This window comes from Antechinus flavipes, chromosome 1 (genome assembly GCF_016432865.1).
Source record: "Antechinus flavipes isolate AdamAnt ecotype Samford, QLD, Australia chromosome 1, AdamAnt_v2, whole genome shotgun sequence".
Classification (NCBI taxonomy): Eukaryota; Metazoa; Chordata; class Mammalia; order Dasyuromorphia; family Dasyuridae; genus Antechinus; species Antechinus flavipes.
Window position 1 is genome coordinate 697,995,568 of NC_067398.1, and position 20,665 is coordinate 698,016,232.

A 20,665-nucleotide genomic window follows, 5' to 3' on the forward strand; every position below is an offset into this window, starting at 1 on the left:
ATACTGAGTTCAAAAGCATCTTGTTCTATGGAGTTTAAACCAGGCAGAGCAATAGATGCAAAAAGGAATAAGCTAAAAGGTCCAGTTTCTGCTGTAATGCCGGAGAAACTGAGGCAGGAGAGAGATTAGAGAGTTTTTAAATATTTTATTAATGGAAGAGTAAGATTGACTGGGCAGGACTCTCATCTCAAATTATCCAGTCAGACAGAGATAAAGATATACTGGGACCAAGGAATCAATGTTGGTCCCAGGGCTGGAGGAGACTATCATTCCAAAGAATCCAGCGTCCAGCATACAGCTGCCAGCCGCCATCCTCCAGCAATGAATGGAGGAACCCCAACTTCTTAAATACCTTTTCTCTGAACAAAGGAAGGGGTGAGAAGCGCAGGAAAACTGTCAGGATGGAAGAGGCCATAAACCCAAAAAAATCTAGAGACAGGATGTCTGAATTACACAGAGATAAAGATGTCAGTGAAATAGCTTGGAATATTTTAGAGGGATATTGTAAATTCTTGAGGACAGAAAAGAGTCAGGAGGTCTACTCTCTTGTTTATCTTGCTTGGGCTAACAATTTATAACCTTAGAGTAATCGGTCCTTAGTCTTAATGGACCAGAGGGAGATTTACAGCTTAGGGGATTGACACAGAACAGTTAAAGAAACTGAGACAAGGGAAACTAGTTCAGGGAAACTGAGTCAGGACAGTTAAAGAGAAGTATGGTATAACACTGCCCTCTATAGAGAAAAGCATTGGGGAGGAGTTTCAGTCAAAGAAAGCTAGGGGATTATTAGACCCTGTAAAAGGACATTTATATTTAGGTAGAGAAATTGGTCTTATCAGTCCTTAAGAAAGTAGTCCATAGTCTTCCTCCTCCACAACTGACCAGAAGTGACTTTTCAGCTGCTGAAAGGGGCATCTACTTCTAGGCAAATACCTCCGCTGCTAAATGCCATGACTGATGGGAAGGAGAAAGAGGGAGAGAAATTCCCCTCGGCCCAAGGGTCTCCTTCAGAGGGAAAGGAGTGCCCTCCATAACCAATTGTTGAATGACTTTTTTATATCTGTCTGAGGGGCATAACGGTGACTAGTGACTGGTTGTGACCTGAGTAGCCTCAAGAGCCTCCATTCAATGGCCAGGACCAAAAAGCTTCTCAGGGTGATGAAGGAATTTCTCCCTACCTTATTATGAGGTTGTTGGAAAACTCCTTAAGGGAGATAAGGGAAATCATAGGATAATTATTGTTTAAAAACCGCATTGGAAATACAATTGGCCAAAGTCACACATTTAACAAGAGACAGAGCCCTGGCTGGAATCCAGTATCCAACTCCATAGTTCACCATTAAAGCCAGTCGATAGCTCTTAGCAAACATTTATTAAGTGCATATTATATGCTCAGTACTGGGACTACAGGTCCTTGTTCTCCATGAGCACACATTTTAATGGGAGAGACACATGTAAACAATTAGATTATCCAAGTTGTTGTTCAGTTGTGTCTAATTCTTTATGCCCATTTGAGGTTTCCTTGGAAATGATCCTGGAGTGACTTGCCATTTCCTTCTCTGGCTCACTTTACAGATAGGAAAACTGAGGCAAACAGGGTGACGCCCAGGATCACACGGTTAGAAAGTTTTTGATTTGAACTCAGATCTTCCTGACTTCAGGGCTGATGCTCTATCCATTGAGCCACCTAGCTTCCCAGAGATTATCAGCGTAGATGAGAGGTAACCTCAGAGGAAAGGCACCAGCATTTGGGAGACAAGGCAAAGAGATGAGAGGGAGACCAGGAGAGACCTCTTGCATGTGGTAGAATTTGAGCCAGTGAAGCTGGAAGGCAAAGGTGAGGAGAGCATGGGACACATACAGTAAGAAAGTAGGCAACAGAACTGGGAGGAGAGTCACATGCCAAGAATTATAGGAAGTCACCAGGGAGCATTTCATTGTCAGGTCGGATGACCCTTTCTGAAACCTTATTCTTAATAAGAATTTCTCTGCAGCATTTGACATTGTCTTGATTTCCCATGGTGGGGAGGAAGGGTGGATGGGAGTAGGACTGCTTAAGAAAGACCAAGTGTATTTTCTCCAGCTGTACTTTTCCTCATCTGCCCTCTGCTGGAGTTGCTAGTGAACAGCAAAGTGAATAAAAAAAAAAAATAATTAATAAAAAATGAAAGGAAGAATCAGAAACCTAGAATGTCATAGCCAGGAAAGACCTCAAAGGCCAGTAAGCCCAACTGCCCTCATTTTTCAGAGAAGGAAACTGAGGCTCTGTGAAGGGGAGAGTGACTTATTGAAGGTCATATATCTCCAGAAGGGAATGAGCTTTCATTTCAGCTCCTTCATGTAAATAGAACTCGTTTCCTTCTTTGTCCTAATATCTCCTGTGCCTGGACCATGTTTTTGTTATTCAGCCCTGTCCAACTGCCTGTTGGCCCATTTGGGGTTTTCTTGGCAATGAAATAGGAGTGGTTTGTCATTTCCTTCTCCAGCTTATTTTACAGATGAGGAAACTGAGGCAGACTGGGTGAAGTGACTTGCCCAGGCTCACATAGCTAGTAAGTATCTGAGGACAGATTTTATAATTCAGGTCTTCCTGATTCCAGACCTGGGATTCTAGCTACTGTGCCACTGTAAGTATTTGTTGATTGATTATATAGTCCAGCATACAGCACAGTGCCTGACACATGCAAGTGCTTAATAAGTGTTTGCCCATTGGTTATATCTAGGTCTGACTCCAGTTTCTGGGGTCTTTCACTATCCAGATTTTGGGCTCATAAATAATAATAGACTTTTCTGTCACACCTCAGGGTTTGCCAAGTGATTTACACACATTATCTCATTTGAGACTCACATAAGTCCTGGGAAGTAGTTAGATGCTAAAAAGTCATTATCCCCATTTTACAGCTAAAGAAACTGAGCCTCCAAGATTTGAAGCAGTTTGCCTTTGGTTGCACAGCTAAGGCTTTCTTTTGCTGATTTTCCTCCCTTTAAAAGTGTATTTTGTCTAGGTTTTGAATATATGCTGTATCCGTCCCCAGCCTCCATCCCTAGGAGAAGACAAGTTCCTTGAGGGAAGGAATTGTGTGTCTGTATTTCTAGCACCTAGCTCTGGTTTGATACATAGTAGGAGCTTAATGAATGTCTAAGATTTTGAATTACAGGAATGAGGTTTAAATTCAAATCTTCCTGAATTTCATCCAATACTCTGTGTGCTAGCACTCATGCTAAATTTCTGCTACTCTTTATAAACAATCTTCATGCACTAAATTATTTCTTTCTTCCTTCTTCTTTCCCTCTTCCCTCCCTTCCTTCCCTCTTCTGTCCTTCCTTCCCTCCTTCCTTCCCTCCCTTCCTTCTTTCCTCCCTCCCTCCCTCCATTTCCTCCCTCCCTTACTCTTTCCCTCCCTCCCTTCTTCCCATCTTCTTTCCCTCCCTCCTTCCCTCTCCTCCTCCCTTCCCTCCCTCCCTCCCTCTCTTCCTTCCTTCCTCCCTCCCTCCTTCTCTTCCTTCTTTCCTTCCTTCTCCCCTGTTCTCTCCTAAGATGAAGCGAGCTGGGACCACAGGATCAGCCAGAGGCATGGCACTCTATGAAGAAGAGGTACGTTAACACCCTGGGATTGATGATACCAAGCTGACCCTGTCATTCTGTCTGTCTGCCCCTCATCCTTATGTGCCCCCATTCAATCTAGGACAGGGTTCTAACCTGTTGTTCTTCCCCCCTCCCATCTGCACACATTACCAGTCTGATCCCTACAACAATTGCTCAGTCTTGGGATTTGTGGCCTAAGATGGGGTGGGATGGAGCATGTAGTACCACTGATGGCTATCTTTACACTAATCTACAGCTAATCTAGAATCACTCAGTTACTCATGTGAACGTGTTCAGAAAACATGGGCATGGGAAGCCATCAATTTGTTTTAAAAGGTTTTTTTCAATTATTATATTTCAATATAACTGTTTCCTTTGTAATCTTATGTATTTTATTTGTGCATTTAAAACCATTATCCTGAACAGGGGACCTTAAGCTTCAAAAGACTGCCTAGGGGAGCACAAAAAGAATCAAGAAATTTTTCTCTAGTTCCATTCCCTCATTTTAAACAACCTTTCTTCTAAAAATTCCATCTTAATTGTATAGATGCCTTTTATTTTATATCATATTTATGTTATAATTTTGAATATATCTTTCTCCCATCAGTCACCCTATAAGATATCCCTTCTAACCAAATTTAGAAACAAAGGAAGGAAGGAAGGAAGGAAGGAGGAAGGAAGGAAGGAAGGAAGGAAGGAAGGAAGGAGGGAGAAGGAAGAGAAAAAGGAAATAAAGAAAGAAGGAAGGAAGGGAAAGAAAGGAAGAAAAGGAAAGGAAGGAAAGAAGAAAAAGAGAGATAGGATGGAGAGAGGGAGGAAGGAAAGAAGGAAGAAAGGAAGAAAAAAGTAATGAAAAAAGAAAAGAAAAGAGAGAAGGAAAGAAGGAAGAAAGGAGGGAAGGAAGAAAGAAGAGAGAAGGAAGGAGGAAGAAAAAGAAATAGTTTATTGAAAGTAACACATGACAGTATATTCATTTCAAACCTTTAATTTTACAGGTAAGTAAATCAGAGAGGGAAAATAACTTGCCCAGGCATACAGCAATAGGTATCTATGGTGGGATTTGCTCCTAGTCCTTCATGACTGCAAGTTTAGCACCCTATTTAAATACCTGCTATCTTTCCCAGTGTCTAAGCTCACAGGTCCCTCTTGAACTCACAGGATTATAGCTTTAGAATTGAAAGAGACTTTAAGTGAAAGCTACCTGGCCCTATATAGAACTATATAGTTCTATTCACTATATAGATGAAGAAGCTGAGGTCCAGAAAAACTAAACTAAAACTTGCCCAAAGATCAACAGATGATAAATGTAGAGCTAAGAATCCAGGAAAGGGAAGCACCAGCTGAGAATCTCAGGCTTACCTCATTACAATGTGAGCTCCTTAAAAAAACAAACAAATAAATAAATAAAATTAAAATGAAAAACAAAACAAAACAATGTGAGCTCCTCGAAAGCAGGTACTGTTTTTGCCTCTCCTTTGTGTTCCCAAGGCTTGGCACAGAGGCAGTTTGGATCCTCTCTAGCCAAATCCAATACCTTTCACTATACCCACCCACATTGCTTTCCTCTGTTTCCTTGTGTCACTCCTTCCAATAATGTAGCAATCACTTCCATGCTGCCCTTACAACCTCCAGAGAATAGTGTTGGCTCTCCACAGTTTCACCTCCTTCTGAGGGGAGGGTTCCCAATAATGGAGAAGTTCTGGCACTGGACCATCCACACTATTTTGCCAGGTTTTTCCTATGACCCGGGGCATGAATTTATATTAGTTGAGTGAGTTCATGGTTCAGCCTCTGGCTTAGGTTAAGATCTAGCGTGGACTTAAGGTTAGGGTTCAATCTATAGAGCTAGTCGGGGTGTTGGTCAATGGCTCAGCTTATAGCTCAGAAATATTAGATCCCTCTGGGAAAAGCATCAGTCTTAGTTGGGCTTAAGGCTAAATCTGGAGCCACAGTTCAGATTTATTCAGGGGTAGGGGTAATGGGTCAATCTGTGGTCAAGTTGAGAATTGGGTTTGGGCCCAGGGTTAGGGGAGAGAGTGACATTGGGATCTGGCCAACTGTACTGTAGGAGATGTGAAACCATGCCTTAAATCTGAGCTGATGCTAGCCCATTGTTCCTCCTTATCCTCACACACACGTGAACACATACACATGTGCACACACATGTGTACATATTACTATTCTGATTTCCACAACAACTGCCTGGCCTTGGGATCTATGGCCAAGGATGAGGCAGTATGGGATAGTTTAACTAATCTGCCACTTGATTGCTCCCCTTAACAAGCATTCTATTTAGACTTACTGGGCCAATTCGTTATAGCCATCAACAAATATTTATGAAGTTCTCTCCACATGGGAAGCCTTGTGTTACCACTTGGGATAAAAAAACAAGACAAAAACATTTTCTCCCCTTAAGAAGCTCACAGCTGAATGGGATAAGCTAGTGGTTCTCATAATAGGTCTCCTTCTCCTTGAGATGATGCTTATTTATGCTATCTGTCCATTCTATCACTCCATAGCCCCTTACCCAGGCTTTTCTGCCTCATTTTTTAGCAGGTGGAACGTGTAGGTGACATTGAGGAACGTGGCAAGATCCTAGTGTCCCTCATGTACAGCACCCAACAAGGAGGCCTCATTGTGGGTATTGTGCGCTGTGTCCACCTGGCTGCAATGGATGCTAATGGCTACTCTGACCCCTTCGTCAAACTGTGAGTCACTGGCCTGGGGTTGGGAAAAAGAAATAGAAGGAGAGATAGATAGTGATCAGAAGCTTAGCATCTAGACAGGGAGCAAGATAAAAGATCAGCTAGATTGGGTTGCCAGTTGCCCACCATTTCCAAGATGTCAGATTCTACTTCCTTAATTTGAAGTGAAGGGTCAAAACTGGCCTGATGTTGCTGATTCCATAGAATATGAAAGTAGAAAATGAATTAATTAACCACACAATTCATTCTGTCCATCATGAGAATCCTTACTACAACAAACCCAACAAGTGGCTAACCAGCCGTGACTGGAAGCTCTCCAAAGAGGGAATATCCAGTACCACTCAGATCATCCTATTCTTCTTTTAGATAGCTCTCATTGGTAGAAATTTTTTCTCTAACACAAAGTCCAGATTGGCCTCTTTTTGACTTTCACTCATTGCTCCTGGCTTTGCCTTCTGGGCTAAGTTTTTTTCAACTACATCCATGGACTCAAGACCCTTCAACATCCTGATTCCACCTTTTGAAGGATGAAATTATTATTAGAGCACAGCTTTTGACAAACACTCCAGGCATCTGGATAATAGATATCTTCCATCATTACTGCATCCTGTGCCAGATTTGTGATCTGTTTCCTGAACTCTTCTTCTTCTATTTCCTCTTTTTGTCCTGGTGGTCCATAGAACATGCTGATGAAGACATTACTTTTGTTTTTTCCTCTACTGATCTTTACACTTGACCCCTTCCATACTTCCCTCTTCTGATTTCTGGATTTTCTCACATGATTATGCCTTCTTTAAAATAAAAATTCTTAGTATCATTTTATTTTTATATCACTTTCTTTCCCAATATCTCCTCATCCCTTGCAACCAGAGATTCTTCCCCATAACAAGGAAGAAAAGAAAAAGAGAAAAAGATGGCTCAGCAAAATTAATGAAGTACAACAATCAAATCTGATAATATATGCAATGTTCCCTACATGTATTCCCTCATCTTTGCAAAGAAGGAAATGGGTCACAGTCTTAGATCTCTTAGATCTCTTCTTTGGGGTATAACTGATAACAGGTAAACTTTACACAGCACCTACTACATACCTGGTATGTAGCTATATTAAGCACTTTCTAATTATTATTTCATTTGATCCACAATATACCTGTGAAGTAGGTGCAATTATTATCATCATTTTACAGATAAAGAAACTGAGGCAGATGGAGGTTAACATAATCACACAGCTAGCAAGTGTCTGAGGCTGAAGATTTGAACATATCTTCTCAATATAAAATGCTCTCTTGGATAGGTGAGGGATACCTATCCAGAACCACATTCTAGACATGGGCTTCATTCTGCCACAGTTTAGTAATACTTTGGGGTTAACTTTGCCCCCTTACATGAAATTTGAACGTTTCTTTATAAACATTTAAAATTAGGGATTTTACCACTGCCTTTCTTCTTGGATTTTGTTTCCTGTGAACTTCTGAATGTCTCTCTCTCTGTTCTTTTTGATTCTAACTGCCCTTTATGTTACTGACTTAGTGGATATACTTAGTGGTTTATACCCTCTGGGAGCTGCCTCCTTTGTATGCCCAGGGCACAGTTCTTAAAGCTTGGCTGTGACCCAGATTCAGGATATTCTTGAAGGTCCAATATCCTCCATCTTTTAGTCCATGAGTCCCCATAGGTGGGAAGTAGCTCAAAGCAACAGTATTTCCTGAGAAGACATTGTGATAATAGCAGATACTAAATATCCTTCCACCTATCCCAGGACATACTCTTCCAGAGTTACATATTATCAGTCAACAAACATGTAGAGCCCACTAGTACAGAACCACACAGGCTCTGGTGTAATACAGATGAGTAACTGACCAGGAGTCAGAAAGATCTGAGTTCCAGTGTAGCTTCGGATACTTATTAGCTATTTGAATTTGGGCAAATTAGAGTAACAAAGTAGTCAACATTTCTATGGCATTTTAAGGTTTACAGAGCCCTTTAATAAACCTCATTTGATCCTTTTAACAACTCTGGGAGGTGGATGCTATTATCCCCCCCACCCATTTTTTAATGAGGAAACTGAGATTAAGTGATTTTTCCAGGTTCTCATAGCTAGTGTCTGATGATGGTGGATTTGACTTCAGAATTTACTTATTCCAAGTATAGTACTCTAGCCACTGTTCCACCTACACTCTTCTCGATTTCTCTTTTCAGTTTCATTGATAAGTTGAAAGAGGTGGACTCAATATGGTCTTTGAGTTCCTTTTCAGCTCCAAATCATATGTGGTGGCAGTCACTCCCATCTCCAGGATGGAGGTGCCGATATCCCTTCCTTTCTCTCAGGGATGCTCATGCTGTTCCCCCTGAAGAGAAGAGGAGAGACATTTCTTCTCCAACTTTTCCCCCAGAGTTGAAAAATGATTCCCTCTCAAGGACTGGGTTCTTTTTTAAATAACTGACTCTCTTGACTCAACAGAGCTGTATTCCTATTTTATTTGACTCATAAAAGGATGTGTCTTGTTCCTTAAAGGGACCATCAGTGATGTGGCTGATCCTTGGTTATCTGCTCCTAGTTCTATCTATTATTTTGGGGGAACTTCTCATATCTTACAAAGAAATAACAGTATAGGCCTCAATACATGTCACTGCAAAATTTCCCTATGCTCTCTCCACTGACTCAAATGCAGATGATCTGATTTTATTTTTTATAAAGCTTTTTATTTTCCAAAACATGCATAGGTAATTTTCAACATTCACCCCTGCAAAATCTTGTGCTCCAATTTTTTTCTCCCTCCCTTTCCTCCACCTTCTCCCCCAGATGGCAAGCAAACCAATATATATTAAGCATATGATGCTCTGACTTTAAATCAAAGCTTTCCATGAATCCCTCTGCCCTTGCCATCTATCATGCCTTCTAACCCTTAAAATGACATATAAGTGGGAGTTATCATCATACCCAGGCTTCATCTCTGAAAAATAGACCATCATTTGTGGTTTTTCTCAGCTATTAGCCCTTAATGAGAATTAATTAATATAGCATCTCCAGTTCAGTGATGAGCTAGATACTGGAGATTAAAATGACTGTTTTTTCCAATTGCCATGAAAGAAATGACCTCATTTGGGTGCTGAATTGTGTTTCTCTAAATGCCAGCTATGGACAACTTGATTTTAATAATCTTTCTCTTCCCCAATTGCTCTGGAAATGTTTGCGTTTACATGACCACCTCTGAAATAAAAGCTGTGGCTGCAATATTAATCAGCTTCCAGGAATATTTAAGATGTGGTTAAGGAAAGAGAGGGTACTCTGTGATTTGTCAGAATTTGTCTTTATACAGTTGCTTCTAATCATTTGGAGAACACTTTATATTTATATCAAAATCATTTCTAGAAATAACTCATCCCCAGCACCAAACCCTCCCTGCTATCAAAGGAAAACAGTTAAATAAAAGCAATTGATCAAAATGGCCACATCTGATAGTGTATGCAACACACTGGTCCGGTGTTTCCTCATCTTCCTTCCTTCCTTCCTTCCTTCCTTCCTTCCTTCCTTCCTTCCTTTCTCCCTCCTTCCTTCCTTCCCTCCCTCCCTCCCCCCCTGTCTCTTTTTCTCTCTCCCTCACTCCCTCCCCCTCTTTCTTTCTTTCTTTCTTTCTTTCTTTCTTTCTTTCTTTCTTTCTTTCTTTCTTTCTTTCTTTCTTTCTTTCTTTCTTTCTTTCTTTCTTTCTTTCTTTCTTTTTTCTTTCTTTCTTTCTTTCTTTCTTTCTTTCTTTCTTTCTTTCTTTCTTTCTTTCTTTCTTTCTTTCTTTCTTTCTTTCTTTCTCTTCCTTCCTTTCCTTTTTGTCATGGGTCCCTTCAGAAATTTAGTTGAGCCTGAGGACTCCTCAGAAGAATGTTTTTTAAGTGATGAGGGAGTCATACAATATTGACTCTGCAATCAGAAGACCTGAGTCTGTCAATAACTATTTATTACTGTGCTAAGTGCTGAGGATACAAAAAAAGGAGTTCACATTCTAATGGGGAAGACAACACGTGAACAAGTATGTGTATGTAAGATATTTACAGGATAATTGGGAGGTAATCCCAGAGGGAAGGGAAGGTGGAAAATCAAGGAAGATTTCCTATAGAAGGTAAAATTTTAGCTGAGAACTGAAGGAAGCCAGGAAAACCAAGAAGTAGAGGCAAGGAACAAATGGCCTTTCTTAGATGTTCTTTCAAGTTTGAAAGAAACTTGTATCTTTTTAAACTTACATTGATCCTGGGAGGGAGAAGTGCTACAAGCATCAATATCCCCATTTTATAGATGAGGAAAATGAAGACCTGAGGATTTAAACACTCATTCACAGTTACACAGGCAGTAATCAATTACTCATTCAACAAACCTTTTGGGCCAGACAGTCAATCATTCAGTGATCCTTTTGGCTGGGTACTGCATGCCAGATCCCAAGAATAGAAATACAAAGGTTATATATACCAAAGAAACAACATTTTAAACATATGGGAGAAATATGCTTAATCAATTCCCAGTTATGGTGGAACAATGCTTAGAACTGGGGAGAATGAGGAGAGATTCCTAGAAGGAAGTCATAGAGTAAACTGAGGAGCTGGGGCACAGAAAGGCTGAGGACAGTGTTCTAATCATAAAGGACAGCCTGTGATCAGAATGAAAAATGGGATATAGCAGAGGTTTTTGGAGTCCCTGAATAGATTTCAGAGGACATGGGAGAAAAATCACATTTCCTCTCTCCCTCTCTCCTCCCCCCCCCCCCACCTCTCTTTTGGTTCTCATTGTAATTCTATGTACTTTACTTCTTTATTTTCTATACTTAAAAAACATTCTTCTGAGGAGCCCTTGGGCTCAACTGAATTTCTGAAGGGGCCCATGACAGAAAGAAAAGGAAAGAAGGAAGGAAGGAAGGAAGGAAGGAAAGAAGGAAGGAAGGAAGGAAGGAAGGAAGGAAGGAGAGAGAGAAACAGAGAGAGAGAGAGAGAGAGAGAGAGAGAGAGAGAGAGAGAGAGAGAGAAAGAGAGAGAGAGAGAGAAACAGACACTAGCAATTTCTGGAATATAGGGAAAAAAACAAATAGTGCAATTTTATTTGGAACATAGAGTATGTAAGGAAGATTGAAATTACTCTGGAAAGATAGGCCAGGGCTTAACTCTGAAGGGCTTTGAAGGCCAAACTAGGGAAATAACATTTTATCCAAAATACAAGAGGGAACCCAAAACATTTACTGAATAGGGAAGTTATGTGGTCAGATCTAGACCATAAAAATATCCACTTGGAGACCATATAGAAGATAGAATGGTACCAGATGCAGATATGAATTAGGCTATGACAGTGGTCCAGGTGACTGGTTTTCTAAGTCAATATGCTCCCTATAGGGACCACCATGTATAGTTTCTTTATGAGTTTGACAACACTGGTTTAAGTCATTGATTATATCTATAGGACTGTGTTCTTTAGGAAGAATTTTGATATGTTGAAGAATGCCAACCGTGGTCAATGGCCTCAATACATTGCCATATAAGGACCACTTGGAGGAACTTGGGATGGTTAGCCTGGAGAGGAAAAGGCTCAGAAGCCATAGAAACCATCTTCAAGTACTTGAAAGGCTGTCCTATGAAAGAGGGCTTAGCTTCATCTTGCTTAACCTCAGAGGGACTAGAAAGACAAACTTTTCTATGATTAGAGCTATCTCAAAGATTTAGGTAATGATAGGCTCCCTATAGTTCCCCAAGCTAAGGCTGGTAGACCACTTTTTAAAAAAATATTTATTTTGATTACATATAGTTTTATGAATTGTGTTGGGAGAAAAAATCAGAGCAAAAGGAAAAAAATATAGGAGAGATTAAACAGAAAAAAAAAAAGAAGTGAACATAGCATGTGTTGATTTACATTCAATCTCCTTAGTTATCTTTCTGTCCAAAGTCTCTTGGGATTGCTTTGGATCACTGAACTACTGAAAAGAACCAAGCCTTTCATAGTTGATCATACATTCTTGCTATTACTGTGTACAATGTATTCCTGATTCTGTTTGTTTCACTCAGCATCAGTTCATGTAGATCTTTCCAGGTCTTTCTAAAATCCACTTGTTCATCATTTTTTATAGAACAATTATATTCCATTACCTTCATAAACCACAGCTTGTTCAGCCATTCCCCAAAGGATGGCCATCTATTCATTTTCCAATTCTTTGCTACCACAAAAAGACCTGCTACAAACATCTTTGCACATGTGGGTCTTTTCCCTCCTTTATGATTTCCTTGGGATACAGACTCAGTAATGGCACTGCTGGTCAAAGGACATGCACAGTTTTAGAGTCCTTTATGCATGCTTGGGAGACTACTTGGTAAGGGTACTATAAAAGGAGATTCATTTTTCTATTGTGATTGTGATCTATTAGATTGATTTCACTGGCTTCTTCCAAATGCCAGCTAACGTCTATCTTCTGCAAAAAAATACTTTCCCACTGAGTGACTGCCCATAAGTTGGGGAATGGCTGAACAAATTATGGTATATGAATGTTATGGAATATTATTGTTCTGTAGAAATGATAAGCAGGATGATTTCAGAAAGATTGGACAGACTTACATGAACTGATGCTGAGTGAAATGAGCAGAACCAGGAGATCATTGTACAGGGCAACAACAAGATTATATGATGATCAATTCTGATGGACATTCCTCTTTTCAACTATGAGATGATTCAGGCCACTTCCAATGATTTTATGATGAAGAGAGTCATCTACACCCAGAGAGACGACTGTGGGAACTGAGTGTGGATCATAACATAGCATTTTCACTCTTTTAATTGTTGTTTGCTTGTTTTTTGTTTTCATTCTCATTTTTTCCTTTTTGATTTGCTTTTTCTAGTACAGCAAGATAATTGTATAAATATATGTGCATGTGTTGTATTTAATGTATATCTCTGCCATGTTTAACATATATTGGATTACTTGTCATCTAGGTGAGGGGGTTGGGGAAGGAGAGGGGAAATTGGAACACAAGGTTTTGCAAGGGTTAATGTTGAAAAATTATCTATGTATATGTTTTCAAAATGAAAAAAAAACTTTAATAAAAAACACTTTCCCCAGACCCCTCCCCCATTAATATTAGTGCCTTCTCTCTGTTGATTATCTCCCACTTATCCTACACACATCTTCTTTCTTTGTACATAGTGTTTGCATATTGTTTCCTCCATTAGAGTAGAAGCTATTTGAGGGCAGGGACTAACTTTTGTCTTTTTTTCTATCTCCGATATCTGGCACATAGCAGATACTTAACAAATGCTAGTTGACTGACAGTAGTCCTTCCACTTGTGACATTCTGATTTTTAAATCTAACCTCCATTCACCACATCCCCTATTCCTAGCTTCCAGAAATAGTCTGACTGGAAACCAGCTTTTTATCTGGGAAGACTTGGCTTCAAATGTCATCTCTAATGTATTGGTTGGAAAATGTGGGCAAGTCACTTCATTTCCTGATGTTTACTCCTTTTTCTTGGAGTCTTTACTCATTCTTACCAGAGACCCCCCATTGGCAGACTTCTCCATTTTTCTATGTATTTATTGGTCAGGTTGCAATTCAGTTCTTCTTGACATGCTCCCCATTCCTGTATAACTCCCATGCTTTTATTCCCTGATTTCCCTCTAGAAGAAAACCTGCTTTAGGATGACAGTGGTATACAAGTTCCGGCACTGGCTTATGGTTAGCGTGTGGTGGACTACCAGCAGGGGAGATGCGAATCTGCCCTGATGAGCAAAGTTTCTTACTGAGAATTTCCTCCAGTGATAAAACCAGAGCCAGCCCCAAACCAAAAACCCAAAAAAGCAACAACAATCAGACCCCTGTGCTCATGTACTGCCTGTTGCCCCACAGCTGGCTGAAACCAGACATGGGGAAGAAAGCCAAGCACAAGACGCAGATCAAAAAAAAGACTTTGAACCCCGAGTTTAATGAGGTAAGTGCCCTCCAGAGATGCTGTTGGGTGAAAGCATGGAGAAAAGGTTAAACAAAATGAATTAAATGAGGCAGGTCTGCTATATGGGCCATCTCAGAGTTTGCTATCTGAGCTGAAAGGAAATTAATCTCTCCTACTACAGATGAGAAATGTGGTCCACAGTAGTAAAGGGACTTGGCCAATGTGATATGGGTTGAGTCAGGGTCTTCTGTCCAATTTCTGGTTCTATTCATTCTCAGTAGAAGCAACTACAAAGTGCACAAGCACATTTCATTAGTGTGGGTGCCCAGAAAGACAGAGCTAGACAGAGATACAGTGACAGAGAGAAATACAGCAACAGAGGCAGAGAAAAACAGAGACAAACAGAGACAAACAGAGAGAAAGAGACAGAGACAGAGAAACACAGACACAGAGAGAAAGAGATAAACAGAGAAGGATGAATGGAGAAATAAAAATGACAGGGACAAATAGAGCTAAAGATGATATATTTAGAAATGATATAGACAGAAATGGATGGCGATGATAAGTTAAAAATAGACACTGAGAGATAGAAAGCTATAATAAAGGAGTAACTAGATGGTGCAGTGGATAGACCACTGGCCTTTAAGTCAAGAGGACCTGAGTTCAAATCTAGCCTCAGACACTTAACACTTACTACCTGACCCTGGGCAGGTCACTTAACTTCAATTGTCTCTCAAAAAAGAGAACAGAAGAAGTATTTGTTGAAAGAAGATTTGAATTGGGATAGAAATAGCAGGTGAGAAGCCCTTTTCAGTTTCCTGTTTTTGATGACTTGGGCTCATTTTGGGCTATTTTTGTCTTTTCTTTCTTAAAGATAGAAAGGATGTGCCTCCAGTCTCAATGATATTGTTGTTTTCTCTCAATTCCTTTTCAGGAGTTTTTCTATGATATAAAACATAGTGATTTGGCCAAGAAGTCACTGGACATCTCTGTCTGGGATTATGACATTGGCAAGTCCAATGATTATATTGGTGAGTATAAAAATTGCCATTTGAACTGAGAGGAGGAGACCTGGAGATTACATGGGCAATTTTATTCTTTCTCATTTAACTTGAAAAAGGGTCAAAGGGAAGGAACTAGGTCCAAGGACTTCTCATTTGGGGAGACCTGATTTATTACAATGCTTAAAATAAGCCTAGCTGCTGCATTCGACAACTCCAACAAAAGATTTAGATTGACAAGAAGATCCAGATTATCCTAGATCCCAGAACCCCTTCCCACCATGGCCACTGACCTCCCCAACAGCCTAGATCACAATGTGAGGAAAGTAGGGGTTGTGACTTACTGGGATGAGGATCTCATCAATTAGTATCTCTTTGCAAAGGAAGAAGTCTTTGGTTCTGAATGAGAGTCCTCCCCTTGCTGCTAAGAGATTCCCCTCTCCCTAACCTTCTCGTGTTTCCCTGCTCTAGGTGGCTGCCAGCTTGGTATCACCGCCAAAGGGGAGCGCTTGAAACACTGGTACGAGTGTCTAAAGAACAAGGACAAGAAGATTGAACGCTGGCACAACCTACAGAATGAAAACCATGTCTCGAGCGACTAAAATGGGGTCCATGGGCCCCATCCTCCCACCTTGCCTATTCCTTAGCTTCTCCCTTTGTCCCCCAGTTCTACCCCTACTGAATCCCCAAACTCCTTACTCCAGACTTGCATCTAGGTCCATCTGTCTGGCTGATACAGTCTCTTCTGGCTCCCTCTGCTATGTGCACTGACTCCAGAAAGCTGCCTTAGCCTTCTTTTCCCTTACCTGAAACCTACCTTTGAGGTCTCTTTCTCCCTTCTTAAATATAAGGGGATATATGCTCACTCTTTACCTGTCTCTTTTTTCCCCTTTCCTCTCTCAATTCTCTTCCATTTTTCTTCTTCCTCTTTTTCTTTATTACTGTTTCTCTTTCAAGCTATCTCCATCTTTCTTATTTTGTCTTTTTCCCATCCTTTTTCCTTTTTTTCCCTTGTTCTTTCTTCTTCTCTCCCTCTTGCTTTATATTTTCCTCTATCTTCTCTCTTCCACTTTTCTGCTTTACCTCTCTTTTTCTCTTTCTTTAACTCATTTTCTTTCTTTCTCCCTTCCTTCTTGCTCTCTATATATCTTTCCCTATCTTTTCCTCCCTTTTTCTTTTCACTTTCTCTTTCACTCTGTCCCCTTCTCTTTTTTATCATTCTTTCTCTTTCTCTCTTCCCCTATTTTTCTTTCCCTCTTGTCCCTGCTTTACAAAGTTCCCCAATAATCTCAAAGCTAACAATTTGGGCTAGTGTGCCCTCTGTGGGCTCCACACCCACTGACTAGGAATCAGTGCTCCATAAACTTCTAGCCTCCCTGAGCCAGAATTTAGGAACTTAATTTGGATGTTGGGATGAGGGAAAAATCTGGGAGGGGAGGGATGCTGAAGGGGGTTAGCGAGAGTTATGTCAGTTCCATTACTACAAATTTATTTATATGCAAGTCATAGTGGATAAGTAGGGGGAAAGCATCTCCACTGTAGAGAACTATACCCAGATGATGTCTTCTTGTGATGTACATAGTCACACACTGAACTTTATGTTATAGTGTTTAGAATGTGATAAATCTTGGTGTGTCCATTCACCAAGCAACATGCAAAAAATTGACATGAGAGTTTAGGTACAACTACACACACACACACACACACACACACACACACACACACACACACATGTCTAGCTGATTTAGGTGTTTAAAAACTAGATGTGAATTATCTTGATCTCGTTGAAACTCACATACGCGGTAAAAGTCCTGTTTCCTTCTTTTGGAGGCAGACTTTCAAAAAAGAGGCCAGACCTTAGTAATTTTCCTCAAGAGGCCTCCTCTGTCTTTGTTTCTCTGTGTCTCTTCCCTCACTCCACCTCTTCCCTTCTCCTTCTCCAGGGGGGATAAAGTCAGAGATGCTCTCCTTAAAAGGTATCGTGGGTCTTACTTTACCCTATATCTCTGTCTTTGCCTCTCTGTGTGTCTCCTTCCTCATTCCACCTCTTCCCTTCTCCCTCTCCAGGGGGAATAAAGTCAGAGATGCTCTCCTTAAAAGGTATCGTGAGTCTCACTTTACCCCATACCTCTGTCTTTGCCAGATCAACACAAACAGGACCACAAACAGGAATTCACTCTAAGAAATTCTGGGAAATGCTGGTGATCTTACATGGAGTCCTGTTGCACATGTCAAGCAAACAACATTTTCTTCCTAGTTTCAGGGCAGGGTCTCTTCTGGATCCTCAAATCTCTGCTCCCCCTTTTTATTAAGTCAAAAGGAGCAGTTGAAACTTGAGCAGAAGTCAGCTTTCTCTGAATCTGTGCTCACTGCTGGGGATGGGAGAGAGACTGGTACAGGACCTACGGCCTGGAGGATTCTCAGGCTACCAGTCCATTGGGTACACTCCCCACTGCCTCTTCTTCCACACAGTCAATCCAAGTCTCTTTTGATGTTGTTTGTCTGCCATTCTTGAAGATTCCTGGGACATCAAGGAAGTGATATCATGACATGCAACTGAATTGGATTGGAGGGAAGGAGGGAGGGTTCTGCCGAACTACCAGCTTCACTTTCTCATCCAGAACCATCTGGGTCTCATGGCCAGTTATAGATCAGGATGACTGGAGATGACCCTGGATGTGATGGGAGACCTTGGCTTTTTGAAGTCTCGGTTTGACTGAGGCAATTACCCATTCAGTGATTAAGGCTAGGTAAGAAAAGAGGCAAAGAATGGCCTTTAAAAAAAACAAATTAAGAAAATCAGTCTGGGAGAGGAGGATCCTCAGGAATTCTGGCCAAAGCAGAAATTATTTACACATACTCTGAGCCAATCAGGGCCCAAACAATGACCAAGTGGGGCTTGGCTTGGTACCTACTGTTGGCCAATCAGTGAAAGTCTGAATAATGTGGGTTTAGGGTGTGGTCCTAGCTGTAAACCCCAAGACATTTTGTAAAGTTTCAGTGATCAAAATGTACATTTTTTTCTGGGGAGAACACCTGAAGAAAGGCAAAAAAAAAAAAAAAAGTCTCTGTAACCAGGAGACAAATGAATGACCTTATCTATTCTGTCATCTTGTTTACTAAGGCTGCTGGAAGGAACACACACAACCCTCAAAGAGGGAAGGCTTTGGTATCAGAGGATGCACAAATGCCTTCATCTGTTGTTATTATTACTGGCATTGTACTTTTTGCCTCCTCTCCCACCTCTCTGCGCTTTAGAGTATTGATGGCAGAAACACAGCCCTGGAGTTTAGGAGAGGATATGATTTGATGGCTGGGTTCGGGGAAGAGGAGATAGTAGGGTAGGTTTCTCCTATCAAGGGGTGTGTCTTCCAATCCTGTGGTCATCCCTTTATGCTTCTTTCCACCTCTCCTCCCACCTGGAGACTCTAGAAAGATTAATCTAACTCATGCTTTTTAAAACCATCCCCTTCACTCCCTAGGATCAGCGTCTTTCAGGAAAATCATTTCTTGTCAGAGACCCACTGGCAACCATCGCCATTCCTTTGTGTAGGTATGGGGTAGGCTGCAATTCAGCAAGCTGGCTGGTAGATGGCTATCACTGTTGCACTTCTTCCAGGCACGCTCCTCCTATACAACGCCGTGACCGGCCGTTCCTACTCCCTGGTTCTCCTCTAGAAGAAAGCATGTCTTACCTGGGGGTGGCAGCAGTGCATACACTCCCATCTGAGCTGGCATTGGCCTTCTAGTTAGCATGTGGTGATCTCCCAGCACACCTGCTGGGTGGCAAGCTCTTTCCAGCAGATGTACTCCCCTGGCGTAGAGTCCTAGCGTCTTCCATTGCATGCAGACTTGGCCATATCCTCTATTTGTGATAATGTATCTAAAATAAAGTAGGATTCTCCGGGAAACAGTGTTTGGTTTTTCTGTCGCTCACTGGGGAAAATGAGGGAGTTGAGTTAGATGTTCTCTAAGGCTCCTCTCAATACTGACATTCTTTGTTCTAAGGCCCTCCCAGCTCTGACATCCCCTGTTCTAAGGCTCCTCCCACCTCTGACATTCCCTGTTCTAAGATGCCCCAGCCCTGACATTCTTTGTTCTAAGCCCCCTCCCAGCTCTGACATTCCCTATTCTAAGATGCCCCAGCCCTGACATTCTTTGTTCTAAGCCCCCTCCCAGCTCTGACATTCTCTATTCTGAGGCCCCTCCTAGCTCTGACATCCCTGTTCCCAAACCCCTCCCAGCTCTGACAACCTTGTTTTAAGACCCCTCCCAGCTCTGATATTTCCTATTCTAAAGCCCCTCCCAGCTCTGACATTCCCTGTTTTAAGGTCCTCCCAGCCCTGACATGCATCCCTGAGGTACCTTCTATACAGAGGGTTTGCTAACCAATGCTCTTAGGGACAATAAGATAAAAACAGCATGAAAGTGAACTTAAATACAGTATGCTTAAATAAGCCTGGGAAGACATGAACAAGATACCCTCGAAGGCCTTTTTCAAGTCTTAAGAATCCATGAAGAATGAGTTTTAGGAAGATTTCTCATTATTTCTCAAAATCTCTCTGAAGAACTTTGAAATCAATAGTGAAACATGGGAGATGCTGGCCAAGGACCCCTTAGCATAGCACAGTCACATCAAAGAAGGCACTGTGCTCTACGGGCAAAGCAGAACTGTGGTAGCTTGAAGGAAACATGAGTTACACAACCACTCCAAATGTTCGTATGGACCCTCTGTGCTCGACCCGTGGTAGAGCCTTCGGAACTCACGTTGGTATGATCCAAGCAGATCAAACATAACTTTGCCTTAGTTTCCACACTTGAGGTCAATTCTAAGCTTAATGTTTGGGACAATTTTCCTTTTCTAGTTTTGTATCCTTAGCACCTACATATCAGGATTTGCCAACCATTCTCTCCAGATAGGTTCCAGATACTATGAAAAATGACCTCTCCCACTGTCACCCCAAGACAAAATTTAATAGACAGGTATGCACAGTTTGACTCTACCCCTGTCTTGTCACAGGGTGAGAAATATAACCCTGGTAAGCCATTCCACCTAGGGATTTCCTAGGGACTAATGGGAGACCATAGGAGAGGAAGTTCTGGGCCACTGTCCTTCTCTCCCTCCTGCTCCATTAAAGGGTTCATTAAAGGTTAAATCTGGATCCAAGCAGATAAACTGCAGTTAAGTTCTGGGAGGACCTGACCATTTCAAAGAAAGGAACACTTTTCTGCAGTTAAGTCTGGGCTGCTGCCGGTCATCTTGACATATGTTTTGCCACTGGACTCCAAAGAGTCCAGTAAAAATGATGCCTTTGAACCTCTCTGCCTCATTTAAATCCAACTCATACGCAAGTCAAGACATCATCCTCCAGATGTTATTGGTCCTCTTTGAGAACAAAGGATGATCAATAGCTATAAGCTTGATTAGGTGCTTATTGATCTCCACCTTAGAGCCTTGTGGAAAATT

The 20,665-nt window shown here is 41.3% G+C and overlaps 1 protein-coding gene across 5 annotated transcripts in view; it reads left to right on the forward strand.

Annotated features, from left to right (window-relative positions):
* RPH3A (rabphilin 3A) overlaps window positions 1-19,109 on the forward strand; it is a 347,889-nt gene extending 328,780 nt beyond the window's left edge. For all 5 annotated transcript variants that reach the window (XM_051972819.1, XM_051972821.1, XM_051972818.1 and 2 more), the window contains 5 exons: window positions 3,539-3,595; window positions 6,140-6,294; window positions 14,155-14,236; window positions 15,132-15,228; window positions 15,670-19,109. In XM_051972819.1, coding sequence (XP_051828779.1) covers window positions 3,539-3,595; window positions 6,140-6,294; window positions 14,155-14,236; window positions 15,132-15,228; window positions 15,670-15,800 — 522 coding nt within the window. In that variant the 3' untranslated portion in view covers window positions 15,801-19,109. The remainder of the gene's footprint in view (window positions 1-3,538; window positions 3,596-6,139; window positions 6,295-14,154; window positions 14,237-15,131; window positions 15,229-15,669) is intronic.
* The last annotated feature ends 1,556 nt before the right edge of the window (window positions 19,110-20,665 follow it).